The sequence below is a fragment of the Microchirus variegatus genome (genome assembly GCF_963457635.1).
Source record: "Microchirus variegatus genome assembly, chromosome: 9".
Classification (NCBI taxonomy): Eukaryota; Metazoa; Chordata; class Actinopteri; order Pleuronectiformes; family Soleidae; genus Microchirus; species Microchirus variegatus.
In genome coordinates, this window is record NC_139810.1 from 28,685,008 (window position 1) to 28,709,723 (window position 24,716).

The 24,716-nt window shown below is 41.5% G+C and overlaps 2 protein-coding genes across 2 annotated transcripts; one reads left to right on the forward strand and one right to left on the reverse strand.

Annotated features, from left to right (window-relative positions):
* Positions 1 to 4,757: 4,757 nt before the first annotated feature.
* On the reverse strand, positions 4,758 to 17,832 carry LOC310931968 (protein bicaudal D homolog 2; the record flags this gene model as incomplete). Its single annotated transcript, XM_083895222.1, has 9 exons — positions 4,758 to 4,927; positions 7,277 to 7,637; positions 9,860 to 10,011; positions 10,903 to 11,085; positions 12,328 to 13,179; positions 14,115 to 14,630; positions 15,356 to 15,508; positions 15,701 to 15,913; positions 17,581 to 17,832. The coding sequence occupies 9 exons, from the start codon at positions 17,830 to 17,832 to the stop codon at positions 4,922 to 4,924; spliced, it is 2,688 nt and encodes an 895-aa protein (XP_083751348.1). The 3' UTR covers positions 4,758 to 4,921.
* A 1,937-nt stretch (positions 17,833 to 19,769) lies between these two features.
* apex2 (APEX nuclease (apurinic/apyrimidinic endonuclease) 2) lies at positions 19,770 to 23,154 on the forward strand (the record flags this gene model as incomplete). Its single annotated transcript, XM_083895553.1, has 6 exons — positions 19,770 to 19,884; positions 20,009 to 20,092; positions 21,043 to 21,223; positions 21,420 to 21,563; positions 21,903 to 21,972; positions 22,066 to 23,154. The coding sequence occupies 6 exons, from the start codon at positions 19,770 to 19,772 to the stop codon at positions 23,152 to 23,154; spliced, it is 1,683 nt and encodes a 560-aa protein (XP_083751679.1).
* Positions 23,155 to 24,716: the final 1,562 nt, after the last annotated feature.

A 24,716-nucleotide genomic window follows, 5' to 3' on the forward strand; every position in this document is an offset into this window, starting at 1 on the left:
AGACTCCTGTTTAATTTCCAATTTTCTTATCAAACACTTCCTGAACGATGGCCTCACTCTGATGTTTGAACAGCAATTACTCAGCAGCAGCCAATTGAAGACATTCCATACGAATGTCAACATTTTGATTGCGGCGCTCGACGCGATCCGATGTATTTACGCAGCTGAAGAGTCATTTAAATCTTTGAGATTATCACGAGTGATATTAACTCTTCTTTGATGGACACGGTTAATCGTTAGCTTTGGTTCATCTGTAATTTGATTTTTTTTTCGTGGTGTGTGTGTGTGTGTTAACTGTAAACTCTGGCACCTTTAAACAGTGTGCAGTTTTTATAATCTTATAATTCAGCATATTTAGGTGAGATTATTCGCAGTGTGCGATATCTTAAAAGTGCTGAATCACTGAGGGACAGTTGCTCAACCGCCACATTGCCCCCTCGTCCGTCAACACTTGGCTCATTACTCATTCTCTTCTCAAACGGCTGCGCTGAGTCAGGTCTGACTCCAGACTCAGCTGTGTCACTGAAATGTTGAATAAAATTAAATACGTAGTTTGTGTATTAAAGGGACACTGTGTAGTATTTATGGGTTTATATGAACCCAAAATCCACTTTTTTATACATATTATGTGCTCCTGCATTGTCTAGTCCAGTGGTCTGCAACCTGCGGCTCTTCAGCCACTCTGCAGTGGCTCCTTGTATCTTTAGAGATCAAGGCGACATATAAAAGTGTTTTGATATCTTGTGCAACATCCAATGTCGACGTAAAATTGCAATATTCAGTACATGTTTGGATGTGTCCTGTCCATCTTTGGATCCACGTAACGTTTTTCTTGAGCACGAACAACATACAATCCAAATATTTGCTTCATTTATTTCAAAGTGGGTTCATTTTAATTTCTTTAATTTGCCACAAACAATGAAACAATGGAAGGGGGTCGTACCTATGTTCCCCGGGTCCTATGTTCCCCGTTTTCCCAAAAAATGGTCCTATGTTCCCCACTTTGTATGTGACAGGGGAACATGGGACCCTTTTTTTGAAAAAGGGTAGGGTTAGGGTTAGAGAAAGGGTCCAATGTTCCCCAGTCACATACTAAGCGGGGAACATAGGACCCGGGGAACATAGATACGGTCCCAATGGAAGAACCAGGTCTACGGGGTCTAGAGGTTGGGTATAAACTGAACATGTTGTAGTTCTTAAATGTCATTAATGAAAGAGACTATTACTATTGTATATAGTTTGTCTGTATAAAAACCTTTATATGTGTTATTATCTTCATCTTGTGGGTTTTTTTGCGGCTCCAAATGAATTTTTGGGTGGAGAGACGACAAAAATGGCTCTTTTCATTCTAAAGGTTGCAGACCCCTGGTCTAGTCGCTGTATAATAGTTTGTGTTTCATTTTCGTAGTGTTTCAAAAAGTCATGTAAAATAACATGGTCGTGGTTGCATAGCCACTGTTAGCAGAGAGACGCCATGTTTCTACCGGAGCCTGTAAGGACAAATGCGAGAGAACAAATCAAGCGTCTCTTTACTTGTAGCTGAAGTCCCGCCTCCTCTCTCTCCGCTTCGTCTGCTACGGCCGCGGTAGCTCCGCCCTCTCCCTCGCCTCACGAACCTCATCTGCTGACACGGAGAAAGACGACGAGGACGACATTTGACCTGCTGAGGACACCGTAGCGCTCAGGGAAGGGAGGGGGTGAGCAGAGGAGCAGTTCTTTGTTGTAAATTTCATCCTCTCCTCTAGATGGCACTATAAACTACTTACTTCACCTTTAAGATAAAAAAATGATCACGGTTTTATACTCAACAAAAATATAAACGCACAAACTTGAAATGGTGAACAAAAATAGAATGTCATGACAAGTAGTCCAGTGTCACTTGGCCACTCCTATATAATCTCAGATTGAGTATTTCATGACACCACTCTGTCATGGAGCATGGCAGAGTGGTGGTCAATATGTGTGACCAGTACACAGACACTCCTTATGGTCTGGTCAATAAAAGGGCACACCAAAATGTGGACTTTTGTCACTTGTCAATACGCCACAGATGTCACAAACCATGAAGCAGCGTGCCATTGGCGTGCTGAGTGCTGGGTTGAGCGTTTACAGCTGTGACAACAACTGAATGTGCATCATTCCATGATGATTCCAGGCCACGATCGACAACCTGGTGATGTCCATGCGTCGCCTGTGTAGCGCTCTACGTGAGGCTAATGGTGGACACACACGTTATTGAAGTTTGTGAAGTTGGATCATCGACCCCCATCGTGTTCTTCCTGCCATCACTCCAGGACTTTTGTTCTGAAATTGATCCTAATGCTCGCAAATTAAAGCCACTTTATTGATAAAGTTGCACTGTTATTTTTGGATATTTACTGTTTTTCTCACATAACAATAACTACGAAGTTTCTCTTTGTGCGTTTATATTTCTGTTGAGTGTAGTTACAATGACTAACTCAAAAGACAACAATCAATATTCAGTGTTGGCTTGCTTTTATTTGTCATGACAAAAGCAGTTAATAACAGGTTAATGACAGCGTCGCCTTGCATTCACATAAAAAGTTAGGGGGCAACTAAATGTGTTATGCTGAGGGAGTGTGCGCGCGCGCGCGTGTCGTCGTCTTCTAGAACCATTTACACAGAATGCAGAACACATAAATACAATTAAAAATTATTATACAGCAATGGTACTTAAATTAAAAACGCACATCTGCACAGAGTGAATTAAATAGAATAAGCAATTTACAAACTTCAAAGTGAGCTACATTTTGTTCAATTATTTTCACTTTTTAGCGTATTTCCGTAAACAATCCACGCTAAAAAAATGGAATATTACTTTCAAAGCCTTGTTGTGGTTTCACTGAGGGGAGCTATTCATTTAAGGGGAAACTACTTAGTTATTACTAATGACGTGGTGCAAGGCATGCTCGCTAAAAAGTGAAAATGATTCAACACATTTTTTTTTTGATTCAGATAAGCAGATCAAATCCTTCATTGAGACGACGAGTGAGAAAAATACAAACTACAGTGTTTAGTTGGTGCCCTCTGTCAGAAAATGTCATGTGGTCTAAAAACAAAAAGACAAAATCAAAACCAAGGCACTAAAATAATAATAATATATATATAAAAAACACAATCAGCAGGATGTGGCCTCTCTTACAAAACCACAGGACGGTTGTACTTGAAGAATTGGTGCAATTTGTTTTCATATTCACTTCTCATTTTTGTCACCCATGTCCTGCCTTGTTAACTAATGTCAACTGTATATGTACATTTCCATGGTAACTGTTTCTTCCCTTCTTTTCTTTTTACTTTTCATTTTAATAACATTTTAGTTATGTTTTAATGCTCCAGTGTTTCACTTCTGATACCAAGAACACTACGTTCAGGTATCGCTTCATCAGTATGAGTATCTGTCGTGCTTCTGCCTTCGCCTCCATCAGTCGGGATCTAAACACGCATCGCTCCGTGTCACGAGACGCGAGAAACAAAGCACTCACTTTACTGACAAACATAAGAGAGTCGTGCGGAGCCGACGGGGTTATTCAGCATTGTGCCAACTAATTTGACAGTGGTTTGAACTCATTTGTTTATGTTTGAAAGTTACACAGGTGAGTGTAACTTTCAAACGAGTCACGGTGAGCTGCTAACGCGTTTTTTAGTAACAATGGGACATTGTTATTCCATTTTTCTATAAGCAGCATTACTAACTAAAATGATTTATATAGCTGTTGTAACACTACATTCTGCATACTTTTGTAGCATAGTGGATAAAAGAATACAAAAACACAAAGACCATGGTTTAACTGGAGTTGGGGGAAAAAAGCAGATGCAGAAGCGCCGTTAGCATGACTGATGGTCCAACACGTTAGTATTCATTTTGGGGGGTGGGGGGGGGGGGTGATGCTACACAGCACATGAAGCCCCTCCAGATGAATTCCAGAAGTTGATTATTAACAGAGATGCTATATGGCTTTAGTAAAAAGGGGTCACACGCACACACACGCAGCCAGTCACTGCTAAGTTAAAATTCAAAACCTGCAGAACAGCAGGAGTGCACAGGCTGACCAGGTCTGCATAGATTGCAATTAATGAGATGCATGTGAAAGATCTCCCCAATCATGCTTCCGATGACACCGTCTGACCTGAGGTGGTGATTTTATGGCAGACCCATGACCCATCAATGACAAGTTTACTGACCTCTAGTTTAAGGGCACGGCTGGGACACGTCACTGGATTATAAAAAAAATGACATGCCACCAGTAAAGGGGAGAAGGCTGCTCCAGGGCTTTAGGATAGATTGTATACCAATAAGCTAAATCGCTACCTGGGAGATCATAGACAGATGATCCGAAGCTCACAGACACAAGAGGAACGCCGGAGAGATCCGGCCGGGAGGACGACAGTCAGACGAGATGACAGGCAAGAGAGTAACAAGGTTCAGAACTTCAAGGTCTTGAAGGCTTAAAGACAGTAATACTGCACATGATAAAGAGTCTCCTTCTGGAATAAATACTGTCATCGGTGGTTCACCACAAACACACAGCCTCGACCAAGACTACATGAACGCGGGGGCCACTTTAGGACGGAACAGAGTCAATGACTTCACAGAGCAACGAGCAGCACATTTGGTCTCTTCATCCTCCTCCAGGCTGCATGCAGGGTTTCTCTGCTCCGAGCAAAGACCACCAAACGGGACAGGATGAGAGATTTGGTTTTTTTTGTTCTTTTTCTTTTTTTTTTATCCACGGTTCTGGTGGGTACAGCGAGGAATGTAGCGTCATATCTGGGATGAACATGATGTCTCGATTCAGGGAAGGAGGAAGGAGCCGGGGGGGGGGGGGGGGAGGGGGAGTCAACACGGAGACAACACGGTCCTTATGGAGAAGAGGGTGTTTGGAGTGATGGAAAGAGTGTTTCAGCGCTACAGAGACAGAGGGTGAGACAGAAACGAGAGAGAAAACATTAAGTTCAACCCAAACACTTACAAATGTGGGGCTCATTTATCAGGATCAGTGGACAACACGTATATAAAAGACAAATAACTACAACATTTAGGAGAGTTCATTGGCAGAAAATGAATATATGACCATTATGTATATATAATATACTTTTATATCATGTACACTGCTGTGCAAAACGTCATTAGATTGGTTGTTTTAGCAATGCTATAATGACCCTATAGTATAATGATTAGTCTTTATGGGAACACACCTAGAAAATAAAAATATGTGAAGCGTATAGAGCTTTTAAATACATTTTCCAGAAAAAAACAGTGTCTACAGGTATTTGGTGTGACCTACCTTCATTACAACTTAACAATAACACAACCCTGGTTTTCTTAAAACTGAAGCAGAACCCCAATTATTGTTATTGGTAAAAATCAGTGTTTGTTCTACTATTTCATGTCGAGAAAAATCTGCTGTGAAACAGATCCGTTACAACAGGTTTATTCAAGACATGATTGAGCATGACATACACATGTTGTTAGAGTTAAATCACTGACTATAAGACTAACTTAAATGATAATGATCACAGAATCTGACATAACAGTGTTAGTAATGCCCTAAGACTTTTGCACAGGAGTGTATATACAAGTTTTATTTAATATACTATTGTTAAGTAGGTTTGTCACTTTGAAATCCTTTTTTTTTTTTTGTAGTCTTAGAATAAGAATAAGCTTTACAGAGGTGAGTAGAGGAGGACTTGCTCTCCAGTTCCCCCCACAGTTGGTAAACGGTATTGTTGACAAGCCAGTGATACCAGTGAAGCAGGACTTTTAATGTCTTCAGACCAGGTACAGTAGAACTATGTAACATCATTTTATACGAGTGTATATGCAGGAAGTTAATTTCAACACCTTTTTAAGACTTTTTCAAGACCTTCTCAAAAGAGTTTAAGACCTTGTCGCCACTTCAAACTGTAATCAGCAACACATTTCATTTAGAAAACAGTTTTAGTTTGCAATAAACGTACATTTTTCCCCATGTCTGACGATTTCGGAGTTTATTAAGTGCAATATCGGATATTATTTCGGAGGAGCGCGTTCACTGTCGCAAGATGCCAAACGTTGTGTGTACGGCGCGGGCCCCGAGACAATCTTGCAGGGTCTGGGTCAGAGCATGTCTGCGTAATGTTTTTTTTTTTTTAAGAAATGCAGGGAGGAAAATAAATACATTCATGCATACTGCTTGCTCTACGGACAAAATTTAAAGCCTCATGGAATCGTGATTAAGACTTTTTGATACTTTTTAAGGGCCTTAACTAAGGGTATCTGTGATGTATGGGGTAAAAGGCATGGAGCCAAAACCAGAAGTCATTAAACCAATCTTGGAGATGTTATTTTAAGGTAGAAATCCTGCAATGTGTCACTATAGGGTCCAAAATGTTATAGAAATAAGAAAACATTTGTGCAAATTGCAAAATTAAGTGGTTGTTCCAACGAGCTTTAGTTCATAATTCTAACATAATACAGTTTAGTGTAGAGCACAAATCGTCTGGCTACTTCATTTCACCGCCTCGGTAATGATTTAGAGTGTGAGCTCCGGGCCCTTGCAGATGTAACTGGAGCTTTATTAGCAGAGCTCTTGCTAACATTATTATTGTATAATTCCTCAGTGGTTCTGCTTGTAGATTTGGACGATCTACGTCTAGACTCTCTACAGACCTCCGTCTTCCTGGTCTTACCGGCTGAGAGAGAAGCCGGTGTCGGTGAGGCTGAAAATTTCACGTTCAACTGAGAAGAGACCGCCGGCGAGTCTGACTGAAAGGTGTTAGAGTGCGCAGCAGCTGCTGCTTGTGCTAAACTAGATCTGTGAGACACAGGTTGTTTTCTACGCACAGACAAATCAAAGTTTGGTTTTAGTTCAGGCCTTTTGTTGCCGTCACACCATGCTGCAGGTTTGTTAGGATACACACGGAGAGTGTTGGAAGAGGTTAGATTTTCTACAGGCAAAGAGAATAAAGAAGATTTGGGCCTGTGAGAAGAGGTTTGTACAAGGCGAGTTGTAATGAAGGTGTTCTGGCGGGCCGGCGCTGAAGCCCTCCGCCTCGATGCACCCTTTGTTGGATCTCTGACTTGTGTTTTGACCATAACTTCACTGTCCAAAGAACTGCTGGAGTCTTTACATGAGAGAGAGTAGCCAGAACTTGACTCACTAAAAATATCACTGACACTATGACTTCTAATGAAAGTGGCATCTCGTGTGAGACTCTTGCCACAGATGCTTTTTGAAATGGGTGTTTTGGGACAAATTGAGAGAGGGGTTCTTACGGGGCTTGTGTGGAGACTTCGGGTTAGAGCTCGCAGGTGGTGCGTGGCCATGGCAGGAACGCTGCTGCCAAGAACCGGGCTAGCCCGCGGGCTGCTCCTCAGCGGCGGCCGTGCAGGACTGCTTTTGGGGCTCCGAGGGGCCCTGCCCGACTTGGTGGCCAGCTCTTTAGCCCTGGAGCGTCGGGGGCTGCTGCTCAAGCTGTGGGGAGACAGCGGGGCCTCCAGATCCTCCAGACGCTGAGTAAGAGCCAGTTTCTGCTGGATGGCCATACGCAGGAGAGAGTTCAGGGTCTTCTTCTCGTCTTCGGCGGCCGCCAGTTGCCTCTGCATCTCATCCAGCTGAGTGACATACTGGTCACACCTGAGAGACGCACACAAGGTGAGAAGATGCAACATGCACAGGCAAAAAGCACAAAGCCACACATATGAACACAAAGGTTATCATTAGTTGTAGTGTGTAACACGGCAGCTAAGTTAATTTTATACGAAACACCAAATGTGTAATGAATGTATAAGCAATTTTTTGTGTCATTTATTATGATTTAACTGTTTTGTCATGCGTATCAGATGGAGAAATCCCTATCGGCCAAAAACAATTAGGATCATATATCAGCCATCGGATGCACTGATTTGTAATGATGCGCATCAGACATAGAAATGACCAAAACTGTCAGCATCTACTGAAATCCCATCACAAGTTATCAATTACAGCAAACTAAGCGCCCAAAAAGAACAGTAATGTAAATGTTAAATCATAAATGACTAGTAATAACCTTTGAGAGCTGAAATAGGGGATGATGACAACATCAGGAACATACAGAACAAGATCTGTTGCAGTCACTTCATCTATCCACATGATGGCACTATTAAACCTAATTACAAGCAAGGAGATCTCTGAAAGCTTATTGAAAGAGGTAGTAGTCCTCGATGGCGGTCTGTTCTTATCCTTATTAAGGATAATCAAATGCAAGCTCATAACTGTCTGGAGAGAGACGAGACAGACTAATACATGACCAAGAAGATCGTCAGCTATTTAGTAACAAAATAATACAAACATCTCTACTGTCCATAGTAAAAAAAATAGAAAAAGGAATTAGTTTAGCCACTCAGCACAACCCAAAACAGTCCTCCACACAATCATGCCAACTGTTTCTCAGGATACATCCACACAACTCCGTATTCATTTCTACATTTATATCCCGTTTGCTGAATTTCTGTGTAAACTCCAGGGCTGCGTCTCGGCATGGACGGGCAAAGATTGACATCTTCGGAAACGGTGATGACGTTAACTGCATTAATTTTTTCTGTTTGTTGATTCTTGTTAGAATAACTGACTGGAACTAGGCAAACAACTTGAGGAGAGAATACATTTCCTGTTTACAATGGCATGTGTCTGTATCTCAGTGTAGGGCTGCAACAGGTTCGGGGTTAAGTCAACACGATCAGTGACGCGCATTCTGAACTTAAGTGGTGACGCATCGTCGACTCGTTTTTAAATGAATCACCGCAAGTAAACAAGAACAATAGTGCTCTGACGTGAAGCTAATGCTGAGGATAAGTCACGCTAGCATACCTTCACATCAGCACAAAAAGATGTTCAGTATGAAGGCACAATACTGGAATTTTTGTTGATATGTTAAATACCGATATATCAGGAGCGCTTGGGCCAACATCCAATACCGACATGTTTACCTGCTCACAACTCCTGAGGTCATTTAGCCTTTTTGCAGTGAAATTAGCATATATTTATATGCATGTTGCAGCAGCGATAGATAATATACTCAATATTTTCTTTTTTGTGTAGAATGAATAAAGGAAAAAATAATAGGAAGCATAGTCAAATAGGGGGATATCGGGCGTGTTTGCAGATATCTACCATAGTTACCGTACCTAGCAACAGTCCATTATATTTAACTGTGGTCCATTATAGAAGAATAACATACCACTGTATAATAAGTCACGTATGCTAATGTGTTATTCTGAATAGACAGAAATAACTGGGAATAAGTTATGACCTCAGTGGTCATGAAATATACGTTTTAGGCAAAGATCACTTCTGGATTAGGATAGTGTTTAATCTGAAAAAATGCTGTTTTTAAATGAAAACACGGTAATATGGATGTAGCCCTAGAGAAGGTTAGTAATAATTAGTGAGGCATTAACCCTCAAAAGCAGCTTCCCACTCCATCTAATGTCCCCACAATCTTCCACCAACACTCCACCTCTTCTTCCTGCCTAAGGTGACCTGCCTTGATGCGACAAATCTGTCCTTCCCTCTTCCCCCGTCAGCACAGGGCAGAGCATGTGATTGGTAATCCTCATGAGAACCAGCAGATTGTCCACAGGCGTAATAAGCACAGTAAGCTTATTATAGTCAGTGGTAGCAAAAGCTATACCACAACAAATGTACCATTACTAGGCATGAAGAATGCTAGTAAACACAAGACAATCACAGCTTAGTAACTTATTTCAGAAACTTAAGTAATTAAATATCTTGTTTATACTGCAAAAAAAATTTTTTTTGTCATACTGCTGCTGCAAAAAAAACAACATTTTCTTACACATAAAAAAGGGAAATCTTACCGACTGGCAAACATGACTCGGAGTGACGAGAAAGTCGCAGCATCCTCCTTGAGGGCTTTGAGCTCATTCCGCAGTTTCATCATCGTCTCCGACACCATGCTCTTCTCGGTCTCATACTTGGTTTTCAGATTGGACAAGGCCAATTCTGCTGTCTGCAATGATGAAAAATACAATTGTACTTAACCATATGCCAATACCCCATACATTTTTCAAAGTGGGATGATAAGTGCAAATTAATAATTAATATCTGACAACATCATCCTATAGAGGAACCACCATAACCTTCAATTTCAAAACCAAATAGTTAAGTAATTAAACAAGCTATGACCACAGTTATTACTCTCCCTAATGTCCTATTCCTTACGACATGGCAAGACAAATCTTAAGTATTACATTATTATATAGTATTATTAAGGTTAATAATAATGGAGATTTAAGACCAGTTTTCCATCTAATAAAATGACCTTTGTTGTGTTTTTCTAACTTGAATGAACTCATCACAGCAAAGGTCTATTGTGTAAACACCGTATTTACACGTCACAGGCACAAGCCAGGTGCTGTTCAACACGGCTAGAGTTGAGACTTGAAAGGGTAGAGGGCAGAGGGTATGCAAGCATGGCCTGGACAGGCAGATTACCTTGTGGATATGCGAGTCTACAAGGGAGAGAGTGTCAGCTCATGGAAAGGAGCAGGTCATGCTATGTTTAAGGCAGGGAAACAAAGCCAATGCTCCCACTGTGCTCGAGGGGCAGCACCACGTAAAACCCATGGGAATTTGCCTTGCCAATACACCGATTATACAGGTTTATACACAAAAGACACTCTCCAGTTTAAGACCTCGCAGTTTAAACCAAAGAAGTGAAACGTGGGAAAGTTACAAAAACCTTGGTTTAACCTTAGAGAATACTGCTTTTCAAGGGAAAGTCCTTGAGTGATCATGTTGAATTATAAATAAAAACTAGTTCCTAACGTAACAATATTAAATCAATACAAGTAAATCAAATGGGAACATTTTAGCCAAACCAGTCCTTGCTGTGACCTACCTGTTTGTTAGCCTTGAGGACAGTTCTGAGGGTAGCAATCTGCTCCCTCTTGGTGCTGAGAAGGGACTTGAGTTTAAGGACTTCCTCCATGAGGCTCTCAGCATCCCGCTCCAACTCTCCGCTGCTGCTGCTGAGCCCCGAGTAAGGCATTGCACCTCTCTGACGACACAGGTCCACTGCCACCTAAGAGAGTGTCACGATGCTTATAAATGCATATAAATGCATGTTTTTGATGTCAATGACAAAGAAAGACTTTGTGTGGATTGATGGAGTGTAGGTTTTATACACTGTGTTTCACTAATTAAAAACATGTTTCCAATGTCCACCATCCAGATATAGGCCAATGGACTTGGAAGAGATGGATGGATGGAGATGGAAGACGTTTTCCATCTCATCTCAGACTTCTTCAGTTCTGTAGAAGCCTCTACAATGTAATGAAACGTTCTCAAGACAATTCAAGCAAGTTGAGTTTTTCCTAGATCTTTAAGTCCTGAGAACAAGTTTACGATGTTCCAGACAGTGGTATGTTCTGAAAGGATTTTCTGTAGTATAAGCCACAACTCAACTTTAACCCCTGATAATCCAATCCATTCAAACCAACACACACGTGTCTATCAGGCCGACAGCAGGCCTTGGATTTATACAGACATGGCAGCTACTCAGCTACATTTCACAGTCTGAGCTCTGCATTAGGTTCAGTGAGAATTTAGTAGAGGAGGAAATGCCATCATGAAAAAAAAACAACAAGCTTTTGATTATCTGGCTTCAAAAAGGAAACTCGTTTACCTTGTTATCTTCATTTCATTTGACAAACATTCTGGTAGAATAGTGGGGCAAATTAAGACAATATTCCACAATAATCTTTCACTTGGTGATACAAGCACCCAATTTGGCAAATAAAAACATGTTCAGTATGTACTTTTTTAGAAAAGTATGTTATCCAGCTGAAAATCCAAGATGGCTGCCAGTTTTCAAGATGCTGTCAAAGTGCATCAGGGCAAATGGATCATTTCCTCAATTTCAAAAATTAATTAAAAATAATTCCTTAATAGGTTTGCAAATATTTTCAATGCATCCTTGTTCAAGATGATGCCGACTATTATTATAGAACATTTCATGTTTTTTTTGTTTTTTTATAAAGTCACCTCAAATTCCCTCCCTCTGTCAAAGAGCAGAAGTAAAACTATGTCAAAATAGGATTATTCAATCAAAATGTAGTTCAAACACTGTTAAAAACCACTTCAAATGGCGGCCATTTTGTATTTTCAAGTGGATAATGTACTTTTCGAAGAAAGTAGGTTCTGAAGCACTTGTGTGCCAAATATGGTGCATGTATCACCAAGTGAAAGATCGTTTCAGCAATCTGCCCCACTAGTATTAGAGTTTTAGGCTAATAAATGGCTGTAAAGAGAAGAAGTGTCTTACCCGGAGGTGTTTGATCTGGCAACGGATGACTGCTACCAAGTTGCAAACATTGGAAGGGTCCCGGAAATCCAGGGTGGGTGACCCAGGGCAGTTTGGAGAGTCTACACTGGCTCCTGAACTGTCCACCTCCCCCATTAACTGCAACGCTGCAGCTTTGGAGATGAACATGTCATTGGCTCGAGGCTTCTTCTGGGAACTGTGCTGGGGGTAGACATGTGGTCTTCTTGCACTATTACCATCACGGTAATAGTCAAGGGTGACCCGCTTGGGCGTGAGGTTGTTGCACACACAGATGTGGTGATAGAGATTGGACAGCTCCTCGGAGAAGGCCAGCAGCTCTTCCTGGGCCACGCTCAAGTGCCCTTCCGAATCAACTGCCACTTTCCGCGTGGCACCGATCTCCTTCTCCAGCTCACCGATTCGCTCCTGGTCCTGTTTGCTAGACTTGATGCATTGACGGATCTTGTCAGCCAGCTCCTGGGCCTCTGCCCTCCAGTGATCCTTCTCCTGCTTGTACCGCTGTTCCAGAGAGTTATAGCGAGTTCCTGCCTGAGACAGTTCATCTCGCAGCTTCAGAAGCTCTTCGCTGGCAGAACGCATACGGGCCTCCAGCACCTCTTTGCTCTTGGTGTCTACCTCGTAGTCAAAGACACCAGTATCACCTTCTCCAATCTCCGTCTCTTCTTCTCTCCTGTCCTCTGCCTCCTGGTTGTGCTGGCTATGCACAGCATCCAGTTGTTGAGTTAGAGAGCCAAGTTTGTCTTCTTGCTGACTGAGTGCCTGCTTGGACATCATCAACTGCATCTGAAGTTCCTCTACTTTGCTGACCAGAGTGGACTTTTCTCGCTCTGCCTGTGTGTGCACAAGTTGAAAGGCTTATGAGGAATGAACTTCTGGTTTAAAAAAACAACAAAAAACACTTAAAACAGTGCCTATTAGTTTTATAATCACCATATTTTTTTTGTTTTAAGCCAAAGGTACAGTTCTCTGTATTCTCAAATTTTTCACCCAACCACTTTACACTTGATGCATTTTTAATGTGAAAGAGAGGCTGACCCCAATCCGGCCCACATTCACGACATCTGGTGGGCAGGGTTACCCTCCCCCAATTTAAGTGCATCATAAATAATATATTTCCTTTATACACAGAGGGATGACAGTTCCAAGACCTCCTTGATTTTCCTGAGTACCCTTAATTTGAGTCATGGCTGTATCAGGTGGTAGCTGACTAAATAACTACTACTGAAGTAGCTGATGCAACATGGTGCCAGATGCTTTCATTTACATAGAGAGGCCAACACAGCGGATGTGGTCTAAAGCAGGAAGCAGGAGACGTACAGTCGTGTCAGCAGTTATGTGAAACTAACCTGCAGGGAGCTCATTATTAATTTGACTAGAATGTCACATCATTTTAGCTTAGTTTAGTTGGAGAAGCAATTTAAATGGTACATTTTCTGATAAACACGGTTCCCCAATTGGTATTTTTTTAATCACCAGTTGCATAAAATAGAACAGGACCATTATACAGAGGCCATTTTGTGCTAATTCAATACAGCATCTGAAGCTCTCAGGTTTCAGGTTAAGTTAGGTAATTAATACTGACAGTCTGCTTAGACTTAGTGTTGACTTCTCTTCCCTGTTGATTGTAGTAATTATTTGAATTAAGGGCACGTTCATACACCCAAGAGGATCAACCATTCTTAAATCTCTTATAAATAATGTTCTAATCATGTGTATACCCGGCTTATAATAATTTAAATGAAATATAAAATGACCATCATGCCTACCTGCAGGAGTTGTTGTTTCAGTTTCTGACTGTCTGAAAAATGAAGCTCACTCAGCAGGTCCGAAACCAGCCCAGACGCCGGAGCACGCAGGAATACATTGTTGTTGCGAGGTGTAGAGCAGCAATGGATGAGGCCGTTACTTTTGGAGCCTCCCAAGTGAGGAGGGTGAGCAGAATTGGGAGCGGACTCAGGACCATTGTTATAGCCACTGTCCTGGTCCTCTCCCTCACCTCCACCTCCTCCCTCTCCCCCCTGTCCCTGTTCCTGGCTGTCATCCAACTGCTGCAGGTGGAGCTCCAGGTTCCCCACACCATCAAAGGGGTGAAGGGTCAGGGAAGAGAGCTCTCGCCGCAGACTGTTCTTCTGCTCCCTCTCCTCCTTCAGGGCTTCCAGGGCCTCATCCAGCTGCATCTCTGCAATCTGCCGCAGCCTTGCGGCCTCCTCCGCCTGAGCTCGCAGCTCATCCTGCTCCTCGTTCTTCTGGGTCAGTTCTAGCTTTATTGATTCAAACTCAACCTGCAATGTGATAAGATGTATGACCACATTTAAGTCCATACATAGGTGCTTTAAAATAAACAGATATGGGTGCAAATATACAAATGCATTCAGGATTATCATGAAATTATCACCACCCGTTATAACTTCCATTTCTAAAATGAATACCACTTTAACACAGGGCACAAGTCATGTTATATTTCCCATTCCTTTGCTATAAATGAGCTATTTTGTCAAGTCTGCTCATTTTCTCATCAGGTAAAACTGTTGTATCTAAAACAACAATGAACTACCTCTGACACCAGAGACTTTAGAGACAAGGCTAGTTTTTTATCTCAGAGTCGATGAAAAGGTCATGCACATAAACAAGCCTGTGCTACATCTGCAACGTATCATGCACAACTTGACTTGGCAGAGCTACAATATACACAGAAGATCCACAGGCAGCCAATCTACATTTGGTGCTTGTCTCACACCTTAAGGAATCAAAACTGTTTTTCATAACTACTTTAGAGAGTGTACAGGGCATGCAGAGCAGTTTTACTCTACTGCAGGAAAAGTAAAAGGAAGTGCACACAAGAAAATGATAGTCATATCATATTAACCACACGTGGGAAAAAAAAGTATACAGTACAAGCTAAAGTTTATAGAAATCAAGCATTGTAATACTGTTCTATAAACCTTTGGGCTTCTTTTAAAGGTAGACTATGAACGTCATGTGTAATGTTGTAGATGTAATAGCTGACCTGGTTTTCCTTGAGCACAGACACCTGTTTTTGCAGAGATATGTTTTCTTCTTCGAGCTCGCCATTGTCCTGCAACAGGCGTAGCTCACGTACTTTATATTCCTTCATCTCATCTCTCAGATGACCCTTCTCTGCCTCCAGACACTCGCACTCCTGCAGAACACAACCGAATATCAAACCAGTGCAAGATGAGGATTTTTAACTGCACACTGCACAAGTGTGGCTAATTATACATTGGGGATGAGACCACACAGTTAATTTATCCTCCAGTAATTCAGGGCTTCACTCTGATGTTGTCATGAAACAATGGGGCAAGATACAAGCATACTAGTGGGTGTATAATACCTTCTTTAACTGGTTAGACACCACCCCAAGCCTATCGATCTCTGCATGGGAATTGCCAAGAGCAAGGCGGGATTGCTTGAGCTCTGCTTGAACTTCCTCCATGCGGGTTGCCATGGCAGCCTCCTTCGTGGCAGTCTCCTGCAGCAGATTCTCCTCCCGGCACTCTCCATCAGCAGCTGCGCGCTTCTGGCTGCTCACAGAATCTGCAAATGCCTGAACAAAAACAAAAAGGGTTAAGGAAGGGGCAAAATGCTTGCAGAATCTTCCAAGCTATGGTACATTATTGGAAAATGTGTAGTGCTGAAAGTCAAACGTGCACCTCGTATGAAGACTACAAATGAAGGCATCTTTGTCAAAGACAAGGTAATATGAGAATGAAAGGCCTTGCAACCATTAGTTGTAACCCGACCACAGTGAGGACATTGCTGTTATGGTTCTGTAATAAGACACCAGTGGATTTTTATATCAAGCCTATTGGATAATATCAGCCCAGGCTACTACATACAGAACACTCAATACTGTAGCATGCTTCTTCACAGCTTGCCGCAATCGGTAACCTTGAAACATACATACACACCAATAAGCATAGTCACAGAAATGTGTTAAATGAAACACACATGCGATAACATACTTACGCTCAACTGAACAATGTAGTGCGATTTTATAATGATGCTAATTGACCACATGAGACCACTTTGTTAAACTACTAACAAGGATGTGGAAGATAAGACTCAGGCCTAAAGATCTTTGCTTAAAGTGGGGTTGATGGACCAATTTCTGTATTATTCTAGCACAAAAGAAGATTTTGATAAACATCCAACTATCCAGAAACACAGTTTGTTTAAAGGATTAAGGCAATAAGAACCATATAATGTCACAATTCACAATGCAGATGTAACAGGCATGTATTACATGATAATCTTTTTACCGTGACTATCCAGTGCTAACCAAACTTAACTCCATAATGCTATGCAGTTAAGTATTAAAGTCAGCTTATGGTAAACAGAGAAAATTATTATGCTCTGGAGTTTGTTCTAATTACTGATCGGTTCACGACTTTCTCTACGATGTATCAGCATCACATGACATACAATATATGAGAAAAGAAGAAATATGAGGTCAGGAGCAGAAAGACAGTGTTGGCAAAAAATCATTTAGGAGGTAATCAATCAGTATCACGTTACAACTCACTAATAGATGCAATATAGAGCTCTGGTAGCTGATGTCACACAATCCCATCATGCAACACTCTCAACCAAAAAACAATGCCACTTTGTCAGGAAGTCACACTGTTCAAATTGTTCAATCCAGTCATTTCCATGCGTGCTTATATGTAAGAATAGCTTGATTACAACAGCTTGAAAGAAGCACTAGCAAATGCTTTCCCTGCCAACATGGCCGTATAAACAAAGCCAAGTCACGTGACATCCAGAACTCTATAAAGACAACACTGTATATAAGATGTATCGTTACATTTTAATGCAAGAATAGCACATTTAATCATAAAAACTATCACTACAGCAGGTCTAATTAGCAATAAAATATAAACACAGGTATCAGGAAACCTAATAAATAACAACTCAGAAACCCTTTAAATAATCTATTTAAGGTTTGTGATTTGTGCACATAATAACTAAGAAAAATATAAACTTATAATTTAAATACTGATTGCTGGTATTGGCATCATGGCAGCAGTTGAATATTTAAAACTCATAGGCATATGAATCAGCAACTAATTGAACCTTGATACAATCTTGTATAGAAATAAAGGACTGAACAACAAACCCCCCTAAAAACACTGCCCGTTGAGATGTCAACTACTAATTGCTATTGTAACAATGTGTATATAAATGTAACTGCAGAGCCTGTGGTTTTCCTACCTCTTTGAGCTGCTGCAGTTCCACTCTGAGGGCTTCATGTTCTTCTTCCAGCTGCCTGTGTTTGACCTTGAGAGCAGCACTTTCCTCCAGGACGACCAGGCCATAGCGGGCTGCCTGAAGCTTCTCCTCTGTAGCCTCCTGTAGCTCCAGGGTGAGACGTACCACCTCCGTTTTCAAGTCCGCGCTCCCCATATCTGCTTCCCCTTCTCCTTCAACTACAACGCCTGCTGGGTCTGCATCTGCTTCCAGCATCCTCTCCTGACCTCCCACTTGTCTGCCAATGTACGAATGGGACACCTGCTTCCTTCACTCCACCACTTTCATAACTCCATACTAAAAACAACAAAACACAAAAGAAGGTGGTTAAGTTTACGACTCAGAATTGAAAAAAGCTGCCAGGGGCGAGATTAGTTTTAAGATTGTTTAAGGGGGGAAACATATTTTCTTATGCCAAAAAAAAAACAAGTGCAGGAAAATGTTAACTCCAAGACACAAATAACTTTACTTATCAGTTATAAATAAGGGTGCAACGGAATGATATCCATTTTTCTATGTTCAAGTTCTATGATTTAGTACCTTTTCAGGGGAAATTATAGTACTCTTTCCTTCATTCCATTTTTGATGCATGCATGTGTTTGCAGCCACAAAAATGACACAAAACTGTTCACCAGCATATCAACCATGATGCACTAATATTATGGGTATATTCATGTGCAGGCTATCGTCTCGGCTTTTGCCTATTTTGTTCTCAGATACTTGATTAACCCTGATTTCTAGACCGAGAGTGGATGGCTGAAATCCCCATCTATTTCCACCTGTAAAATAAAGGTTCAGTGAGGATAACACATCAAATTAACCAGTGTATTAAACAGGTACATTTGGGTAGATGTCAATATTCATCATCTAGTCGTACGATCTACATTAAACTATATGTAATAGCTATTAGCCTTGGTCAGACTGTGTCATTGTTAGACTAGAGTGGCCATTTCATTGAGCTCAGTTATTGTTTTTTTAACATCAGCAACGTCATATTAAGTTAACAATGCCAGCTACACCATTGTGCTATTGTATAATAATCAAGTGCTCTCCACAATGTAGCCGTGCCGTGAAAACACAACGCATTACCGTTACTTTGACCACCCATTTTGACTAAGGTGTGGCAGAGTTTCTCTGACCGATGATGGAAACAGCAGCTGCCTGGTTTCCTCGGTGCCAAGTAACATGTCCCGGATGCATTAGTGTCTCCTAACCCACAGGCGACTCCCTCCTCAGCATCAAATGGCAGGCAGTAAATGAATTAGCATCTGTACTAAGAGCTGAATCATTAAACGGACAAAGTGTTTATCTCCTTCGTGAAGTGGGCTGCTATGCTGCCAAGACTGTGAAGCATATTTTGACAGCAACAACGTGTCGCTTAAAGACAATACCGAGACTCAAGAACGTGACACGGCCGACCGGCTAACGGGTGTAGCTTTAGCCTGGTGAACGCAGAAAATGACAACACAACGCACCTAGCAACGCGGAGCGTACGAATACAAATATCAACGAACTCGGTAGATTTTTTCATTAACTAAGTTTACAAGGTGCCTTGTGATGGTAGAATATATCCACTACCGCACTCACAATAGTTGTTCTCCGGTCGTAACGTCGGCTCCGGGGTTCTGTGAGACAAGCTAATTAGCTAACGCAACGTAGCCACAAAGCAGCTACTCACCTTTTTTAGTTGTAATTCAGAGATAGTGCTGCGCGGTTGCCGTCAAATATTGACATTGGACATCCTGTGGGAGCTGCCGGGTGGAGCGGTGGCCGCCAGTCATGCTCCTAGCCGGGGATGAGTGTTGTACACACAGCCGTGTTCCTTCCCACTTTCGTTCCCTTCCTCCCCACCCGGTTCTTTCGTTTCGTCACCCGGAGGTCGAGTGTCAAAATCCCGCCGAAATGCTGAAAGAACGTTTACTCCCTCTAGCTAAGCAACGGCGCAGTGCAGCCCCAAAAAAATGTATTTTATGTCGGCATAGTGTGCATTTAAAATAACGTTAAAAATTAAACACACATTTAAATAATACATTTTTATCAGAACATAGTGAGGAACAAAAAGCAACATAGTTAGTTTTAAAGCGAAATACACTTCCGCTCGCACATTTTACTACTTCCGTTTTACTTCCGGACCTACTTGTGTTCCTGTCACAATGAAGATCGTAACATGGAATATAAACGGTATCAGGACTTTTAGAGGAGGCATAAAACACGCACTTGATTCACTAGACGCGGATATTATCTGTGTTCAGGAGACTAAAGTGACAAGTAAGTGATTCGCTTAGGGGTTTGTTAACAAACGAAGGGACTGTCACTTTCAATAACACATGTGCACATCTGGTGTTACGGATATTTTAAATACATTAAAACCCACAAATGTTTCTCTCTACAGGGGACCTGCTTGACGAAAGAACGGCCATTGTTGAGGGATACAACTCCTATTTCAGCTACAGTCGAGGACGCAGCGGCTATTCAGGTTAATTACACAATCACAACAACTCATTTTGTGTTTGTATTGTATTCAGTTTACCTAGACGGAAAAACAATCTTAAGTTTTATTTACCACAAATAATATCAAAAATCGTACAATTACGTTAAATCTCAATTGTTTCAGGTAATTTGAAACTACATTTTCAATTTAATTGTGTTACTTTTTGTACTTTGCATTGATTTTATTTGTTTATTTCTGTATAATAAGACAATAACACATGTGCATCAGTGTATCCTGAACTCCATGTGATGAATGTGTGTAAAACGTGGTTTTCATTTGTATTTGTTTTTGCATGATACTGATAAGTTGGCAGTTAAGTAGAATACTGGGCCTATACTGTACATTTCATTTAACTACTCTAAATAGCTTTGCTCCTGCTGCAGCATCTTCACAATAAACACATAATGTGGCATGTGTATATAGTATATTTATATGTACATGCGTAGGTCAGCCACAACATTTAAACAGAAAACTGGTTTTGAATGCAATGGGTGTATACTTATTTACAGAAGATCCACTTCTCTACACCTGCCCCTGTAGTTGCTACTACACTACTCTGGGTTGCCAGGTCTGCATTAAAAACCCCACTTGTGGTAACAAATTCAGACCAAAAATAATACCAGAAAGTCTAACAACATTACTATGATCAGTAAACATCTACAAAAATGGTTTACCGCGCCAGCATTAACAGCAGTTTAGCACAAACAGCGTTTAACCTCCATCCTAAATGAAACTTTCCATTTCACTGCTGTTGTTACATAGCTTGAGATCCGTTGCTGTGTTGGTCCTTTTCATCTCCTCTACCCACATACAAAAAAAAAAAAAAAAACCCTTCACTTCAAAGATAGCCTGGTTATGCAGGAGGAACCACACAACTGGCACCACTGACATTACTGCACTTTCACAAACTAACTTCCGAACCCTAATGTGCACAGGGGTTGCCACTTACTGTAAGGACAGTGCCACTCCTTTTGCCGCCGAGGAGGGTCTCACAGGTCTGCTGACCAACCATGAAGGTGCAGTGGGATGCTACGGTGACCACGCTGACTTTTCAAGTGAGGAGTTGCAGCTTTTGGATAACGAAGGACGAGCCATCATCACAAAGCACAACATCATGTGAGATTTGATTATCTTGCTTTGGAGTTTCTGTGAGGTGTTCAGAAATGTCATAAATATATCATTTTCAGTTCAAATGGGAGACTGATTTCGAGGTTCCACTGTGCTTGTACTTTGTTTTCTGTAAATAACTCTGCAACAACATCTGCTAGATACACGTCAGAGCTGTTTTTGACCTTCATTACTTCCCTCACAGGTGTCAAGAGAAAGCGGTCACGGTTACTGTGATCAACGTGTACTGTCCCCGTGCCGACCCTGAAAAGCCTGAACGAAAACACTTCAAACTGCAGTTCTACAAGTTGCTCCAGTTTCGGGCTGAGGCTATACTGAACAATGGCGGGTGAGAACTAAAGTAAAGTTTCCACAAACTGAGAAAAGAGGATGGTGTATCTCAGACATTGTCCGAATGGAAATGTCCCAATTTACCAATTGCAGCCTTTTATTGCTCTTAAGGTTGTTTTGCATTTGAATTATTGCTCCATATTACTGTGTATGAATGAAATAAAATACCCCAACTATCTACAACAGATACACAGATCAATATAATTTATATTTATATAAATTAAGACAGATAGAATTTGACACAAATTAAAATGAAAATGTCATATTTCATATACTCTGTATATTGGTTCGCATTGAAAAGCTAAAAAAGTAATTTTCCCTCATTATTATTTTTCAGCCATGTGATCGTTTTAGGAGATGTAAACACATCCCACCGACCAATAGATCACTGTGACCCCAGTGATATTGTAAGTAAGAGGTGCCATTTCCTATTCCTATAATGAATATTAGAATAAAAAAGTATTGTTTTATTTCTGCCAAATCTTTTTCTCATTATTTAGGATGATTTTGATGAGAACCCTGGGAGGAAATGGCTGAATGGCTTTTTGCACAGTGGCAGACCGGACGAGGACAGAAAAGGAGAAAGAGAAGAAGAACCCGATGAAGAGATAACAGATTCCACCCATGGCGGAAAATTCGTGGACACGTTTCGCTATTTCCACCCGACTCGAACGCACGCCTTCACGTGCTGGTCCACTCTCACCGGCGCGCGGCAGACCAACTACGGCACTCGCATCGACTATATATTTGCCGATTGCCAGCTGACCAGGGAGCAGTTTGTGACCGCAGACATCCTGCCAGAGGTGGAGGGGTCAGATCACTGTCCAGTATGGGGACAGCTGAGCTGCTCTGTCCTGCCGAGTGTCAAACCTCCTCCTCTTTGCACTCGCTATCTTCCGGAGTTTACCGGCAAGCAGCAGAAACTGTCCCGCTTCCTGGTCAAAGTGGACCAGAAATCTGTTCATTCTGAGCAGAGGGATACATTACCTGGATCCCAAGAGGAGGACGAACGGAGGGAGAATTTACACCCAATCAACATATCTGGTAAAAAGCGGGTCTTAACATCAGATCCTGTTGTCCCAAAGGGGAAAAAGACAAAGACCGTAAAGGCTACGTCAAAGCCCCAAGGCAGTCTCCTTTCTTTTTTCAAACCTAAAGTCACAAATGTTGTTCCCCCCGCTGAGGAGGAGCCTGTCGCACAATGTGAAAAAGTGCTCGGCCCGGATGGAATTACCTCAACAACGGGCGACGTTTCCTCCGTCACAGACGGAGAACTTGAACGCTCAGAGCCGTTCTGCGATCGTCCCGCACAGACGGACACGTGTGACAGACGGGTGAAGGCGACACGTTCTCAAGTAGACTCAAACACCAACACGGGTGCATCACTCGGGTTTTGGAAGTCACTGCTTCACGGACCACCTCAGCCACCCTCCTGCAAGGGCCACGGCCAACCCTGTGTGCTTCGTACGGTGAAGAAGGAGGGGCCAAACATGGGCAAGCAGTTCTTCGTGTGTGCCCGTCCTCAGGGCCACGCCTCCAACCCAGACGCGCGGTGTAATTTCTTTGCCTGGGTCGAGAAAGGGAAGTGACATGGTTACATGTGGTTAACACCTGACTCATCGGGAAAATACTACTGTATACTGTAGATGTCTAATCATTTCACTGATATTGAGTGTTTTTTCTTAGCTATATAAATAATAAATAATACTTTTCTATAACTTTGACTGTCATTGTATTTGTTTTTTGATCTGAAACAATTTAGTAAACCGAAGCATTGTTCATTATGTTTTAAGTTCTGCTGCTCAAAGTCAGGTAATGTATTGTTTTTTATTATTATTTTAAACGTTATAAGTACTATTTTCCTCTGCCCAGACAGTTATGTTTGTCTGTGAGCAGCATACCTAACAAAAAGGAAGAAAAAAGGATGAATTCCAACATTTTCTTTGGATGATTGTTGGGGCCCAAGAATGATAGGATTTCATTTCGGTGGTTGTCAAGACATAGATCTGGATTCAGTATTTTTAAAGTGAACAGTTCAGTTGGAGTACTTTTTGTAGTTGCAGTTTATTTTGCCTTTAACTTCACTATAGACAGAGTATCTTAAGAGTTTGTAGGGAAGAAAAAGCAACACACTAACTTTTGACCCTGGGAATTTATAATGTAATTATACATTTTTCCACAGTTTTCTCACATTTTACGAATTGCAAATCCGTGGCCTCTGATGACCAATAAGTCAATATTCAAAATTCAAACAGTGAGTCCTGCCCACTAGATGGTGACAGTGACGTGAGCTCAGAAGTATCTTTCCACTGCAACACATTTTATTGACACTACCAGCTGCATAGACACACGGAATCTAATTTCTGTAATCTAAGTAAACAGAGTAATTTAATCCCAATACTGGTTTTTTTTGTGCACTTCCAAGTTTCATGAAGTGTCAGTGCACCAACACGTGGCTTGATCAGCTGCAAGCAAAAAGGAGGAGGAGCTTGGCCTCTGCCACGGCAGGAAATTTCTTTACCCGCGCAAATTTACGACCCGCCTCCTCCTTCCGTTGTTCTCTGTCCTCTCATGGCTGCAGAGAACCTCATGACGTGGACGCTGGACGTGAATCAACAAGCAGGCTTCTTTTTTTTTTTTTAAACATTAAGCCTGCCACATCTGACTAGACTGACAACATCCATCTGTGAGGTGAGTACTTTATAGACTCAGTCAACATCTGCTTCACAATCTGGGCCTCCTCAGGGTTAGGGTTACAATGCCTTAGCTTCAGTGGTAATGTACTGCATATTGACAGTTGTAATCAGACCAGTCCTTCAACTTTTATACGTTTATACATGTACATATACACTGTATATACATATCTATCTATCTATACATACATACACAGTATGATGTACTGAAATAGGAGATCTTCTTGAATGAAAATTCTGGCAAATACAAGAATAACATGAGGCATCATCAGTTACATTATTGTTGAGTTTTAGAGCGACCGTTTGAGAGACCTTTTTTTTTTTTTTTTTTTTTCCACGTGTACATATCTTGATCGCATATTTTCGTCAGAAAAAAAGAAAGTACCGTACTACTTTCCTGGAACTGAATTGTGTCACGGTGAGATAAAGGGTATGTGGGTTGCAGGCGAGCAACGCCC